Source organism: Puntigrus tetrazona, unplaced genomic scaffold (genome assembly GCF_018831695.1).
Source record: "Puntigrus tetrazona isolate hp1 unplaced genomic scaffold, ASM1883169v1 S000000004, whole genome shotgun sequence".
Taxonomy (NCBI): Eukaryota; Metazoa; Chordata; class Actinopteri; order Cypriniformes; family Cyprinidae; genus Puntigrus; species Puntigrus tetrazona.
In genome coordinates this window covers 210648-227558 of record NW_025047684.1, presented here as the reverse complement: position 1 = coordinate 227558, position 16911 = coordinate 210648, and the positions used below count along the sequence as shown (strand labels likewise).

The 16911-nt window shown below is 34.1% G+C and overlaps 1 protein-coding gene across 3 annotated transcripts in view; it reads left to right on the top strand.

Moving 5' to 3' along the window:
- Nucleotides 1–13888, top strand: part of LOC122332128 (kelch domain-containing protein 1-like) — a 31870-nt gene extending 17982 nt beyond the window's left edge. For all 3 annotated transcript variants that reach the window (XM_043229424.1, XM_043229422.1, XM_043229423.1), the window contains 3 exons: nucleotides 10281–10353; nucleotides 12798–12877; nucleotides 13777–13888. In XM_043229424.1, coding sequence (XP_043085359.1) covers nucleotides 10281–10353; nucleotides 12798–12877; nucleotides 13777–13796 — 173 coding nt within the window. In that variant the 3' untranslated portion in view covers nucleotides 13797–13888. The remainder of the gene's footprint in view (nucleotides 1–10280; nucleotides 10354–12797; nucleotides 12878–13776) is intronic.
- Nucleotides 13889–16911: the final 3023 nt, after the last annotated feature.

Genomic DNA, 16911 nt, shown 5'->3' with positions numbered 1-16911 from the left:
GGTCGTAATTTATATATATTTGAGATGGAAAAGCTAGAAACATATTGAAGGAAGATTGCTGTCAGGCAGCACACCTAGGTTCCTAACTGATGATGAAGAATTAACAGAGCAGCCACTATGTTTGAAACACTTATATTGACTTTCATACATTCTAAGTTAAATTTCTCAATTTAATTCTAGAAATTTAAATCCTTGCAGATACCTATATTTTTCTCTAAGAATGAATATAGTTGTGGAGGATACTATCTTTCTAGTATCTTTGACAGAAAAGGAGATTAGAGATTGGTCTGTAATTTAATAAAATCTTTATGCTAAGATGTGGTTTTCTAATGAAAGGCTTAACTATAGCTAGTTTGACGGTTTTGGGAACATATCCTATCGACAATGATGAATTAATAATGGTCAAAACAAGTTCTATGACTTCTGGAAGCAGATCTTTAATGGTTTAGATAGAATAGGGTCTAACATACATGCTGCTGGTTTAGATGATTTAACAAGTAGACAATTTTCCTCTCCTATAGTAGAGAAAGAGTAATTTTTCCTCAGGGATCTATAGCTCACTAACTGATGTGGGAACTGTAGCTGACGGCCGTATAGTTACAATTTTATCTCTGAGGTACAAATACTTAGAAGCAAAGAAATTCATGAAGCCACATTGCTAAGGTGCTGAGCACCTGTTGACATTTTATTGTTCAAGTTAATTTAGTTACTGTATTGAATAAACAATGGGGGTTGTGCTTGTTTTCTTCTAAAAGAGATGAAAAAATAACAGACTCCAGCAGCGTACGCTTTCTGTACAAAAGATACTCTCCCTGCCAGGCAATACAAAACATTTGAATTTTTTTTCACCTGTGCTTCCATTTTCCAGGCTGCCTCTTTAGGTGGGAGAGAGTGTTTTCATTATACCATGGAGCTGGATTGTTTTCTTCTTTCATCTTTCTAAGCGTAAAGGGAGCAACTGTAAAGTGCTAGAAAAGAGAGTGTATAGTTTCTGTTATTTCCATCAAGTTTTTGTGTTGTCTTGATGCTTAAGAATTGGGATAAGCCAGAAGATTTACTTAAGACAGCATTCTTTGTGGTGGAAGTGATGGTTCTACCATACTGTACAAGGTGCAGAGTTTACAGGGTTTAGGCTATACAGAGTTCACACAAGACTTTGTGATCTGAAATATGCTGCATATCCACCATCTAGTCTGATACACAATCCCACTGAACTCTTTAAAACTATTGGTCGGTTAATGAAGTTTTAAAGAAATTGAATTATAGTACTTTCAAGGAGGAGCATAATTATCATGTAGAATTTCAAACTGCGCCCTTAGTGAATTGTTTATAGCTTATGCATTGGTTTTAATAGTAGGCAGGATTGTAGCGTTAAAGTTTCAGTGGGACTGAAAAACAGATGGTGCATGTGCTTTCAGTGAACACTTTCATTTGTGTTTTCATGTAAAAGAGTCTTATAGCAGGCTATTTACTTTTTATGCAGCTGTATGTATACTTATTCAGATTGCATGTAGCAAATTCTATTGTGTAGCAGATGTATAAAAAAATACATCAGAATTAAGTATTTTAGAAATTTCAGTGATAATGGATGGGATAAGTAAATTCTTAAAGGAAATACACTGCCTTCAAAAGCTTGGAAAAGCTCTAGAAAAGTGGGGTTTTGTACAACATTGACATGAATCCTTTTTTGCACTGATATGGGATAACATAAATTATGAAAACATTTTATTATATAAATAGTTTGTACATAGAAAATATAGCTCTGTATACCCTCAGCATCTGAGCTAAGCCAGTCAAAATGGACATTATTTGTTTGGGTTTGTAATAATAAATACATTTTTTTATCACTGACAGAAGAGTCACAAGACAAGGAGAGCTCTTAGTAAAAATACCCGGAGGGTGGAATTTGAGTTAGTATAAAAACTGGTGGAAATAGGTCCCAACTTTCTCCGCTTCTTGGTGCAAATGCAGTGGGCTTAGCCAGAGTGAGTCGGGCTGATCGGGTAAACGTGCTGCTGTCGCAAGGCTGAGAAGAAGAGAGATAACCAGCTAAAGAGGTAATGAAATACCAAATGTGTCTTCTGGGGACTTTTGTATGGTCTCTTGATGAGCAGCAGATGACTGATCAGCTTGTAATGGTGTACAGGGTGTCTTCGTGAGTTAATAGGCAATGCTGATGATCCTCAGATCCACAGTTTATTCAAACATTGACTTGGATCTATTATTTCAAGGTTCTGAAAGATTGCTCCCAAGATCATCTTGGCACTGTTTGACACTTAAGGGACACGTAGTGGACATCGAAGTTTCTCTCATAGTTCCCATTATTATGGAATCATAATAAATTAAGTATTGTTTCAATAATAATGTCAAGTTATTTGCAATGTACAGTATTTTCCAGGCAAAATATGATAAGAATTTGTACTAGTATCATCCAAAACCACTTTTCAGTAGATTTTTGAACCCTTCAAAAGCAAAATTGATAAGGTTTGATTGTGTTTGTAATAATAATATATTTTTTATCAGATGAATGTGTAATATGACACATTTGATATGAACTGTATGTTGTGTATATATGAAAAGCTACTATTATTGGGTACACCTTTTTACTAGTGGGTTAAGTTACCTCTTTGCTTTCAGAACTGCCTCTCTTAATCTTCCAAGGCATAGGATTCAATAAAGAAGTACTAGAATTATTTTGGTCCATATTAACATGATAGCATCATGCAGTTGCTGCAGATTTGTTTGCAAAACATGGTACTTCTATTGGATTGAGAACTGGTGATCAGGAAGCCCCTTTGAGTACAGTGAACTCATTGTCATGTTCAAGAAACCAGTCTGAGATGATCTGCGCTTTATGACATGTGTGTTATCCTGCTGAAGTAGCTATCTGAAGATAAGGTACACTGTAACTATAAAGGGATAGACATTTATCAGCAACAATACTAAGGTAGGCTGTTTAGCATTGAGCACAATGGCTCAATTGGTACTATTGGGCCTAGAAGTGTGCAAAGAAAATATCCCTACATGATTTTACTTCACCACCAACTTAGCCTGAACTGTTGATATAAAGGCAGGATGGATCAAATTGTTTTCATAATGTTGGACGCGTCACCCTGACCCTACCATCTGAATGTTGCACAGTAGAAATCGAGGTAGACTCACCAGACCAGTAACCGCTTTACTCAATCTTTAATTGTCCAATTTTGTAAAGCCTGTCTATATTAAATAAGTTTGTTTTTTTCTCCCATTTCTAACTAACCAAAAGTGAGACTGCCTTTCTCTAATGAATCCCCAGTTGGAAATGTCACAAGTAAATCTAGTTTTCTTTGATAGATAATGTTTCTACCATAGATCCTACTCCACATATCTCAAATTATGAGAATTTCCCATTGAATTTCAGGACTAATCAAAGACTTAGAATCTTCTATAATGGATTTCAAGTTATCACAGTTTAGTAATATTGCTTTTTAAGTTTCCAAAATCTCTCCACAAATTCTGGATATACTTATTGTATGATAACTTTTATGATCAGATGGAAGTAGCAGCCAATATAGTTGCTGTATCTAAAATGAAGTGCTCTGAGTCTGATTTAAACAAAGGTCAATACAGGATTGTATTGACACTTTTTGTTTCTTATATGAACTGGAGGGTTTTTTACCCTCCAAATATCAATTTAAGAAAAGACTCTAACTTGCAACATAAAGAGGTAAATAAATTCATTTTATTTTGATCTAGGAGGAAATTCTATCCATAGAGCCATACATGACCAAATTAAAGTCACCACCAATATTTAGTTTAGCATCAGGGTTGCTTCTCATTGTAGAGTTTAAATAATTATCAGTTTTCTCCTGATTTTCACCTAATAAAGTGTTAGTATGCATGCAACTGATGCTGCGAGAAGTAAGTTTGCCTGCATCCCAATTCAAGTTAAGTCACCATTATTTATATAGAGCTTTTAAGCCAATTGTGTCAAAAGCACTTAAATAGCTTCAAATAGGCTGACTAGTAAGAGTAGCAGTAATATAAAAATTACAAGATTAACAGTTTTTCAGTTAAGTTACTTCCCCATTATTTAATTAGAGAGGTCATTGTACAGCTTTCTTTAATTTTACAGTATCTGTGCAATCAGATTTACAATAATTGTTGGAAATTAAGTGCTCCCTGACTACAAGCCAGAGGCAACTGTGGCAAGGAACCAAAACCTTTGGTGACAGAATGGAAAAAACCTTGAGAGAAACCAGGCTCAGTTAGGGACCAGTTCTCATGTGGTCATTTTATTTAAAAAAATAAATTCAAGTTATAAATACTGTTTGTATACTTTGAATGTGCCATAAATAGATCACTGCATTGCCCTCAGCTCAAACACGCAATCTCAACCATCTACTCCACACACCTATTCAAAGTGCAAAACAAAGTGATACTGTATATTTAACACTAAAATCACCTAGTAGGTGGTAGTGAACTCCACTATTTAAATAAGTGAGGTGTCTTGTCATTCCATTCAGTTAGAGGCTGTAGTTATAGGTTATTAATCACTGACTCTCTGAATCGCTCTCAGCTACAGATTCGAAAAACAGCTGTTGCTTGAGACACAGCAGTTCTGTTGCAGATTTGGTTGGAACTATTATTATTTTGTTGTTGTTTATAATAAATATACATTATATTGTTTTTAACTAACTTCTTGCTTTTTTTGTTGCTATTTAAAATCAATTTCACCTTTTGCAGTAATATGGATATTCAGGGAAAATTGACAATGCATGATTATGTTGTATTTCCAATTTAACTTTATGGCATATGCTTTATTTGTTTAAGATTAATTGTTTAGACTGTTAGATGTCAGCGTTTCTTGTCATAACTATGCATAACTATTTGATTTCAAAACCATTTCTTGTTATGATTTTAAATCTGGAATTATCCTCAGAATGATCAAAGTGATTTTAAGCCTGATTTTGTGATGGTTGTAAATTATTACTCTATGAAATGCTTAATTTTGACTGGTCAGTCAAAATTCCAAGCTACATATCCCAATAACAACTGATAAAATGCCAATAACAGACTCACCCTGTAACTTTGTTCTATACGCTTGCTATACAATTTTTTTTTGGATGTTTTGCGTTTGGGTTAGCTAATAAAATATAAAAATCTAATAAATTATTTGTACACTTTCTTAATTCTATCATCCTAATATCATGGACTCGCTTCTCATATCAAACTAACACAGCTACTGTCATTGTGTTTGGTACACTTGTTTGAAGTTCGGTGGTTAAGTTTCCAGAAAAATGGCCTTTAAAGCAAATGTCATTCCACCCACTTTGCGATGCTAGCATTCTGAATTTGATAGGCGTATCAGTGGCAGTTCCCTAGGTGATATTCACAATTTGTGTTGAGATATCCTTTCCCCGGCAGGATATTCAGACACTTCAGAGTTGTTGAAAAAAGAACTCCAATGAATATCTCAGAAAAATTGGCAGAGATTATACACAGGAATAGCAATCAGAATCAACAGGTAGAATGCTTGGTAAGGCAGATAGAGGTACACATGGAGGGCCTTGTGTTATAAAGTCTTCAAACAGGAAATGATCATAGAGAAAGCAGAGTGCACAGCAGCTAGTACTGGGCGAGCTCCTCTGCTGGCTTGGCGTTACATACTGGTGCAGGTCGGTTTTTATTCATTAAAATTGTATTTGTTGCAAAAGTAGCTTTATAGAAAAAATGGTCAGTGGAGACTATGGCAGAAATGGACAGTAAAAATAAAATATTGCAATTAATTCCAAATTGAATGTGGTCAAACAGATAATGAACACCATTAGCTGCAATATTTATATTTATATATTTTATGTTTTTTTTTTTTTTTTTTTAATTTTTTTGTAATATTTTATAATAATGTCCAGTTGTAAGGCATTTATAAGATGAACTAATCATTTACAAAACAAAACTGTGTTAATTTTAATACATGTTAATGTTTATCTATGTTTGTAGGTAGAGTTATAAATCATTTACAAGTGATTAGACTATGATTTCATCATTCATCATTGAATCATTTACAAAGCGTTACAAATGTTCACAAATTATTAAGTAATATGTTAACAATGTACAAATCAAGTCTCTTATCACATAGCATATCATAAAATAATCAAACATATACATGGTAATTGGTTAATAAGAGATTAGTTTATATATTATTATATATTATTATAGTGATATATTAATTAGTCACTGAAATTAATCAATTATTAATCAATTATTGAAATGTCAACATTGTACTATTATCTCATAGCGTTAAAAATACTCCATCAGTGTCAGAGAATACATCTGTTCAACTCCTCAACCTAATCTAAAGTGTAAACCACTCATCAGTTGTAAATATGTTTTGCTCATCATTGGTAGATCTTTTAACCCAGTGTGTACATGCATACACAACCTGTAACTAGCATGTTTGTATAACTGACGAGTAGTTTACACTTAGAATAGGGATGCAGAAAGCTTTCTAAATTATGTATTGATGTGTTAGTAGCTAATAGTACAATGTTGGCATTTCAACTATTTATAAATAATTAGTAATAATATTAGTAACTAACTAGTAACTAACTATACTGAAAAAAAATATTTAAATTAAAAAAATTGTTGACTACCTTTCAAAATGTTTTTATTTAAATGGAACTAAAATATATTGTTTGCAATTACTTACCTTGAACAACAATTGTATATATTTTCAGTGTATTAACCTTTACTAAGGATTATTTATTGATGCTATTTAAGAGAAGTTAAAAGAAAGATTACTTTAGCATATTACTTTGCATTTTGTAACGTATAGTCATACTTTTGTAAATGATTAGCTAATTATCATCTAATCATAAATTAATCTACAAAACATAGACATAAATATTAACAAATCACTTTATTAATCATTTGAAAGAATAATCATATTTATTTAAATGATTAGTTTATTATTAACTAATCACTTGTAAAGGACTTTTAAATTAATTTACAAAACATGCATACATTATTACCATATCACATATTAATTGCTTATGAATGTTTTGTAAATGATTTATTCACTAACTAATCACTTATGAATACCTTGCAACTGGAAAGTGTTACCAAATGTAGGTTGGAGCAAAAAAAAAAGGTCTTTGGCTTTTCAGGACCAATGTTGGCCACCCTCCCTGGTCTAGAGTATGAATTTTCTAATTTTATTTAAAAAATTAGCTCCTAAATGGAGCTCTGAGCCATTACAGTCTCTGGTTCTCTGAATCCACAATTTCTTGTCATAACCTCTTTGTCCTGTAGTCTGCTGTGGAGCTCACCTCTGTAAGTTCACATCAAGAACACATAGGCTGCCACAAAGGGGTGCTCATAAGCAGCCTTCTGAAACCTAAATGATAAAAGACATTTCCCTATGGCAGGGTTTGTCAAACAACAGTTTTCTGGAGGGCCGGAGCCTCTGCAGAGTTTAGAGGTTACCCTGCTAAAACACATATACTATGTATGTCTGAAGTACTTGATTAGCTGGATCAGGTGTGTTTAATTAGGGTTGCATCTAAACTCTGCAGGGCTTCGGCCCTCCAGGAATTGAGTTTGCCACCCCTGCCCTATGGTCCACAAGACCGCAAGTCAATATAATTTGTCCCATTTGGAATAGGGCCTTCTTCATCCAACATCTAAATTTGATATTTATGCACTCAATAGTGCTTAAAAATACAAATTATGACACACCATGTGCCTTTAAGCTCTGGTTGTTATAACAAGAAATATAACACTATATTGTGACTGATGGATCTCATTGGAAAGATTTAAATAGAATTTAAGTTTAAGCGTTTAAGTTTTCTCTTTAAGAATATTTTGTTGCTCCTGTGATGGAGTTTTCACCTTTAAGATTTAAAGGTTTGGTAAGTTCAGTAAAGCCTTTTAACCCAATGTTGGTGTAATCTGTGTTTATTTAATTGCACAAACATCTATAATATTAAGTTATATTTCCTCATGAAATACTGAAAATTCTGTTATTTCAGGAAAGGCAGATGATAGACATTCATTGTTTAAATCTTTAACATGGACATGGACACAAATGTAAGTAATGTTTTTCTCTGAGTAACTGAGTAATTTCTTAATTTAAAAAAATGACTATTAAATGGGGTCCAATAATAAAGTCGAATAATCTACAAAGGTGCTTCTGTTCTTGAAACACAGTGTTTCCTAAACAGATAAATGAGTATGCTTGCCATGTAAAAGCTACAGCACACAGCAGTACTCTTACAACCTAATTTTATTAAACAATCTCTGCATATTTGCTATAGAAAATGTAGAATGTCACAATGTTGTCATAGTGCTATTCATTCTTTTTTTAAGGCAGTTTAGCACGTATTCTCAACCAGCTGCAGATTGTATGATCTTGTAGTATACAGTGCAATATGACATTAATACAGAAGTTCAATACTTCTGTTCATGTTTTAAAATGTTTGTGTGGATATTTATCCTGAAGGCCTTTTAGTGCTGTCTCAACCACAGTTTGCATAACAGCATATATCTTACCATATAGGCTTTTTATGAGCCTAAACATGTATATATAAATGCATTAGCATCTATTTACACAGCAGGGAAGAGCACATCTATAAAATCTGTCTAAAAAAAGTATATTCTAAAATGCATGAAGCTTATTTCTGTTGTTGTGTTTCTATGGTGTATTTTTCATTATAGATCCGTCCACTGTGATTATGTGAAACATTTAAACTAATTAATGTAATTGTTGCTCTTGAACCTAGAGAACATCAGACTGCTTCTCTCCACGGGTCGCACTCTCTTCACACACTGACTGCCATCTCAGATGACACACTCTTTCCTGTTTGGAGGCCTCAGTATGTCAGGAGGTCCTCAGTATGTCAAGTTTTTATAAACTACAGTATGGAAGAAAAATAATGACAAGTTCTTGCATTTTTAGAGGCTGATATTTAAACAATTGATTAAGCTGTGAATATTTCAATTCAAAACATTTCACACACACATAAATAATTAAAAATCATTAATCTGTATTCACCTTTCAGAGTTCAGTCCCAACATATTCAGTGTGTTTAAAAATATAATGTATAGTATTCAACAGGCAATTTTTAGTCCATTTTATTTTACTCCCACAAATTCACTTGTCCAAACTTCGGTAGAAAATTCAGCATTGCACAGCTGGTAACTGCAGGAAAAGGAATTACATAGCAGTAGATTACCAATGCGTGGCACAGGCTGGTGTTGATGAAGTAAGTAGAGCAAGTAATTTATTAATAAAAAGGAAATATTGTGCACTTTAGATATTCTACTAACAGTAAGAAACTTTGTAATTTTATGTCAACTAGCAATCATTAGAGTATCAGTAGACTGTCTGCTTAATATCTTCTAATACTTTGTTTTGACAAGTCAACTGCATACAACATACTGACTATCAGAAACTTCGTAAGTATGACCTATGAGTAGTATGATTCTACTCTAAACCTACCCTAAAAGTCTACTCTAAGAATTAGCTGACACGCTCTAAGAATTACTTGACAAGTTGCTTATAGTTAGTTGAATGTCTAAAATGGACTGTCAAAATAAAGTATAATTTTAATTTTAACAACATGCAACTGCTTTATATTGACAATATTAAATTTTCAATTAAAAACATTTATTGTATTTATTATGGATAAATTTCAGAGCTGCTTGGGGCCCAAGTGTCTATCTGACAATTCCACCAACTGGGTTTTCTTCGTAACAGATCAGTACGGTGCATATTTAGGTTGATTTAAATTTTCTCTGTAACGTGAGGCAATTGCTTTGGTCATCATCGTTCTGTAACAATTTTTTGATTGTTAAAAAAAAGGCATTTTGTTTTTCTTTTGTACGACATGCGAGCCAACTGCTATGGTCTTTGCTGCCGAGGAACTAACAGCAGATAGAGATCATGCATTGGGAATCTACTGCTATTCCTGCAGTTCCCAGATGTGTAATGATAAACTGGTAAAATGGTAAACAATTGAATTTGTAAAGTGAAACTAAATGGACTGTCCTATATTAAATGCATTTTTAAACTGAAAGAATATTTTGAAGTGAACTCTGAAGCTGAAAAATATTATTGAATTTTTAATTATGAAAATATATATATTTTTTGTAATATATAATGTAATGCAATGTGTTATTTTTTCAGTTCTTTAAGTTCACTTTTTGACATTTGTAATTATTTTTTCTTCCATAGAAACAGGCATACTCTATAATAATAACCATCACATATTTTGCAAAAATTCAGTATTTATTTTGTCCAGGTGATGGGTGGGAATTTGACACTAAAACAAGAGAATGGAGAGAGAAAGACCATGCACATAAAGACAAGCCCAGGTACAATAGATTTAGTATTGTGTTATGAGCTGTAAAAAAGCATTTGTGCAGAAACAAAATTTATAAACAAAACATAATTTGTTTTATGCTATTTTATGCTCTGCTTTTAAAAGTGCCATTTTGATGCTCTTTAATACGGTGTTACAAATTGTTATAGCTGCTGAATTTCTACTTTCTTCTTTCTTCTACTTTACAACTGGCTCTTCTAGCACAAACAATATTCAGAAGAATATATGCTAAAGACATACTGTGGCTAACTAAAATGTATTGAACCTCATGTATAGGAAAAACCACCTCTTTGCAAAGTACTTTGTATGTGTGCTTTTGTTTGAACTTGCGGTTTATTAGTTTGTTGTTTCATGTTTCCTTTTTCCTCATTGTTAGATTGTTTTGTGTATATTTTAACATCTGTATATTCACATGTTCTTTGTCAAATCTTGTCCATGTTTGGCTGTATAGTGGTAGAAGTATAGTGGTACTTGGCTTGGAGTAAGGAACATAATTCAAAACATTAGTGAAAGGGTTCCACACTAGTACTGTCAATTGATTAATTATGGTAAATTGCATCCAATATAACGGTTTTGTGTACATAATATATGTAATATAAATGCACACATGCATGTATTTAAGAAAACATTTTTTATCTGTTAGTATGTAATATTTGAATATACTATATATATATATATATATATATATATATATATATATATATATATATATATATATATATATACACACACACACACTGCATATGTTTGTATTTAGATATACATAATAGATGAACAGTACACACACTTATTTTGGAAGCAGTTAATCATGATTAATCATTTGACAGCACTAGATCACACAGCATCAGAAGGAAGCTCGCAGCATTGGATAGGTAGGCATGTATGGTGGATGTTATTATTTTGTGGGATTTTAAGAGTATAGCATGACATTAAAAGTACCATAGAAAATGAGAAAGAAAAATAGTATTGGTATCGGAGAGTACCTAGAAGAAAATACTCATACTGTACTCTGTCTTTAAAAATGGTTTTGGTGCTTCTCTGGTTTGAATCCACCAATTTTTCATGTAAGCAATCATATTGAAAAAGTATGAGAGAGACTCAAAATTCTTAGAAAAAGTATTATGTACTGGTGGGACAAAGATTACCTTTTACCAAAGTCACAGAAAGGCTAAAGTTTGGAGAAAGAAAGGATCTGCTCATGATCCCAAACATACAAGCTGTCATGATTGGCTTGCATGGCTTCTTCTGAAAAAGGGCTCATTGATCTTTGTTGTTTATATAACACATGGCAGCAGCAAAATGAACTCAGAAGCCTACAGAAACATTTTGTCTGCCAATTTAAAGAAAGATACAACCAAACTTTCGAGGAAAGAAGTGGAATGTTTTTAGACTGGCCAAGTCAATCTCCAGACTTAAAGCTGCCTTTAGCTGCTAAAGAGGATTCTAAAGTGAGTAGCCCTCAGAACAAACATCAGGTAAAAGAGGCTGAAAAAAAAAAAAAAAAAAAAAAAAAAAAATATATATATATATATATATATATATATATATATATATATATATATAATTTTTTTTTTTAATCTACTGGTCAAATCTATTGGTTGAATCTACAGGCAATAATATGTAATACAAATAAATAATGGAAAAATATCAGTTAGTAGCAACCCAATTAAAAAGCAGAGACAGCAGATTTTATCAAATGGATCAAACAAATTGTAGAATTTCAGTGATATAGATTAGTATTGCATAAGTAAGTTGTACCTATTTCCTCCCTCAGGTTATGGCACTCTGCTGATAAGGGGAGAGATGGTGATGTAGTCATTTTGGAGGAAGCCAGACCTACCTCTTTTTAATAGATTCGGTATGTACAGCTTAATCTATTTGTGTTTGTGATGTACTGAAGATTAATAGATACATTTACATCTTCATCACTGGAATATTCAGAGACTCTGATTCTACTTTAAAAGATTTATGGGCTCTTTTAGTTCCAACCATAACCCTTGGCCTCTGATCAGTACATCCATGTTCACTGCAAAAAGAAGTGCATGCAGATTAAGTAGGAGCTAAAAGTATTGGACTTACTTTAGTTAGTATTTATCCAAGATCATGGATTGGTTTAACCATTGTTTGATGAGTCACATTCAAACAGATCAATCAATCAATCAATCATTTTTATTTATATAGCGCTTTTAACAACACAGGTTGCATCAAAGCACTGTACAGTATAATGACAGGGATGTATAATGACGAGAGTGACCAATTTCTTATTAAATGCAGAGACGGTCTCTGTAGTCAATTCAACGATAGTCACTAGAAGTTAAGTGTCCCCAACCAAGCAAGCCAGAGGCGACAGCGGCAAGGAAACAAAACCCCATGCATACAGATGAACCTGATCTGGTAATTAATAGCAATATTTCTAAATATTCTTTTCCTCTGTAGGTTGCAGTTCTCAGGTCTCCCTCTCAGAATCACTGTGCAGATTTACTGGTATTCCAGACTCAACCATACTCCCTGTCAAGGTAAAAAAAAAGATATATGCCCACTATAACAAACAATCTTTTTTTTTAAAAGAATTTATTTATGCCTATAGTTGTTTAATAAGAAATATAGAACAGGTTAGATGACATATTGAATTTAACAGAATGAAAGCCTTTAGTTGATAGATTTATGGCCATTTCACACTGCACAACTAAGCAGATGTAAAAATGCACAGTTTCACAGATAGGGCTTAATTTAAAGGAATAATTCACCCAACAATGAAAATTATACCATAACCCACTCACCCCCAAGCCATCCTTAACTTTCTACTTTCAGACAAACCTGACTTTTAAAAAAAAAATTATACTGGCTTTGTAAAGCTGGTGGAAAGTGGACATTTTTTGAAGCTCCCTAAATCGGATATATCCGCAAGTACTGCAGGGTGTTACAGTCAATGGCATGCACTGTATATAGTACTAGATCATGTAATTTTCAACTTTTTTTAAATAAAGACATTTCATCAGATGAACAATCAATATATTGTTTACATTTTTTCAACTGCTTTCACACAAAATCTTTACTTATCACACAATTTGTGAAACCTGATACCCGAACACCAGAACAACCCACCAAATATGCAAAACCATACAATAATTATTGGCTTTTGATTTTTTATTTTTTTTATTTTATAAAGCACCTTTTGCTTAACACAATACACAATTCAATACACAATCTACCGAAACAACTATCTCAACTTCCTAACCAATCATAACCATATCAACAGTGCCTCAAACTAACACTCATTGCTTTACTTAACACCAACTGATCATGGTTTTAGAATAGGCCTATAAATACAGAGTTACATGTAGTTGATGTATTTCCTCTCTTCGTTCTTACCCTAGAACTATTATTCAATACATTTTTTATCTTTTCTTTACAGATTATGTGAAGACTGCATAGGAAAACAAATATTTTCTGTTCAAGAGCAGGCTTTTCTGTTACCAGCCAAGCTTCAGAAGACAATTGACAAAAGGATATCCTACTTCAGGAAATTGCTCAAAATATAGATGCAGGTTCATAGTTTTAGAAGGATGGTCCTTGATTGTTTTGCAAATATATCTGTCCAAGAAATCTACTGTAACACTTTCTATGAAGCCTGTATTTGTACTGCATTATAAGGTTGTTCTTAAGGTATTGTAATAAATACATATGGCATTATAAATAGCTTTATAGTATGTTGTGTCATCTTGTGAATAGTCACAAGAACAGTTTTAATGTGTTATAATATATTTTTTAATATTTGTGTGTAGCACCCCCAACCTTTCTGAAGTAGAAATTTGTAAGGGACTGGTCTATGTTCAGAAACAAAATACCTTGTGATGTTGGATTAAGGCCCCCCTCTATGATTACACGGTACTTTTTTTTACTATTTGTTGTCTAAATAAAAGTTTGTTTAACTTTTTTAACTGAGTTTTACTTCAATAAGATATATATACAACTACAATGATACTCACATAGAAACAAATTGTGTAAAATGTGTAAATCACAAAATCACACACACTTTACAGTTCTCACACTTGTCCCCTGTAGCCAGAGGAAGACCCAGCATTTCCGGTGGATGGGTGTGCTATCTAGAGGATAGATTTCAAAAGCGTGTCTCATAGACCTTGATGTCCCTATAAGAACAGTCCCACAACAGAACACAAACGGCAGCGAATCTGTGAAATTATAGATGCTGCACTAAGCGGTCTCAGTTAAAGGTGGCATTGAAGGAGCTGCGATGTTAAACCGTATTATGACCTTGCCTTTCTAGAATATCTCATGCCCTCATGAGATTATTCTCTAAACTGGCTCCACTACTGTGGGTACTAGCAAAGCATTTAGCTGAACACTACCGGGAACACTGAGCTAATTGGTGACACCAAACTGTGTTGCAGGATTCTATTCTCTGCCCTATATTGTCTCCACCATTTATTACCATCCCTCTGTGAACCAAAGTTAGAGGATGGCTAGTGACATTGCCTAGTTTGTCATAGCTCTGTCTGACCACAGGTTTTACTTCTCTTCTGGGGCATAACGGGACAGGCTGTACTGGATCTCTTCGGGGCACTCTCTCTGCAACTCTCTCCCCCTTCTAGATCTGGATCTCCTGCTTCAGCTGTATTTGATTCTTCAGGGAGCAAAGATACAGTATCATTAGCAGAGGGTCCAGGTAAGTCAATTTCACTGTAGGTAGCTTCCTTTCCCACAGAAGGTGTAAATGGGACACTGCCTTTTGTTTGTGGCTGGTTTTCCACCCAGTCTTGGTAAAACTCCTCTTCACTTTCGGAGTCACTCTCCTGATTGTTTAACACCAGTGTCACACTGCTCACTCCTAATCACTCCATTTCCCTGTTTTCTCTTTACAGACCGTGCTCTCAATAATGCAGAAGCTGTCTGTCTCACATCCTCCCTGATTGGTAAGATATGGTCTTCGTGCAGAGTTTGTACACTTCCCACACCACTTTCAGATTCAGGCGATACATCTGTCATTTTTTTGAGCTTTTCAACTACTAGGTAAGGAATCAGAGACCACTCTCAAAATCTTGCCCCTGATCTGAATGGATATGAGAATAAATGTGAGGGATCACACCAGGTTTTAAAATTGTAAGGGCTCACACCAGCACAAACAAAGTTTAAAGGAGGGGAAAAAAATGCTTTTAATAAAGAGCCAAAAATATATATTAACACACAGAATTATCAAATCAATAAGCAGGCCTTATAAAACAAAAATAACATAAAAATACAGAGAACAGAAAACTACTGGCAACTCAGAGACGACACCAACTCAAGCCAACCCTACTCCAAAATGACAGAGCACTTATATACAAAAGGACTAATCCATTAGAAACAAGGAGGGAAACACAGGAAATCAATATTTTAAATACTTACATAAATCTAACAACAACACATCATTTCATAACAAATAATTGCTTAGATAAATCATAAACGGAGAAAGAAATATAGCAAAAAGAAAAAATAAGATTAACAAATAATTCAAGACCGTTGACCACATCAGTGCTCCCCTACAAGTGGATGGAACAAGCCAGCGGAACTAAAAGAGCAGCCGTGGTGGCGGGTCGCCCTTTAAACTGCTTACAAAGGAACAGCCGGTACCTCCACCACTCTCCACACCACCCGCAACATGGTAAGTTAACTCAAAGAAATATATATTAAACAAAATAAACACAGTAAACCAACTTGTGTGCACCCAAACGGTTAACTGCTTTAAAATAAATAGACTAACAAACTGTGTATGAGTCTTATTTCAAATAATAATAATGAACCATTTAAACAAAATGAATAAATATAGATTAGTGCATTAGGGTACTGTGTATTTCTCACCCGATCGTTTAATGTGCGGCCACCGCATGGGCCGTCACAGTAAACCATAAAGAATAAAGAACTTATCACATAGGTTCTTGGCCACAGTCAGAGCTTTTTTATCTGTGAAATGAGAATGTTACCAGATGCCTCTGGGTTCAAGCTTGAGTGAGTCTTTCTCGCAATGAAACGCCCACAATTCTTGATATACTGCTCAATATGTTGGGACATCTGGGGCCAATAGAAGCGATCTTTTAGGAGTGCAGCCATTTTCTATACTCCCAAATGTCCTGAATCATCGTGCAGGAAGCGCATGAACCCAGTACTTTTCAGGAAGGACAAGCTGCAACCTTTGTCTTCTAGAGGAACTTCGGTACAGGAGAGCATTCTGCATTTTAGCTTGGAATCCTGTAGCTGTAGCTGTGCAGCATAATCATTGGGACTCTTAATGGAGGTAACTATTTTCCCTGACTCTATCACTCACTTGACATCACCAATGATAGGACCCTCATCTTGTGCAGTCTTTAACTCTAAACTACTCAGCTGTTCCATTGGGCTCAGGCTCAGGAGTGGTGGGACAACCATAGAGCCTCAGGAATACTCTGAGGAGAAAGACCCAGTCTTGATGACTCCTCAGTCTCAGAAACAACAGCTAACTGGCAGATGTCTCTTACCGCCAAATTGGGTATTTTCTTCCATTCAGGACTTGTTG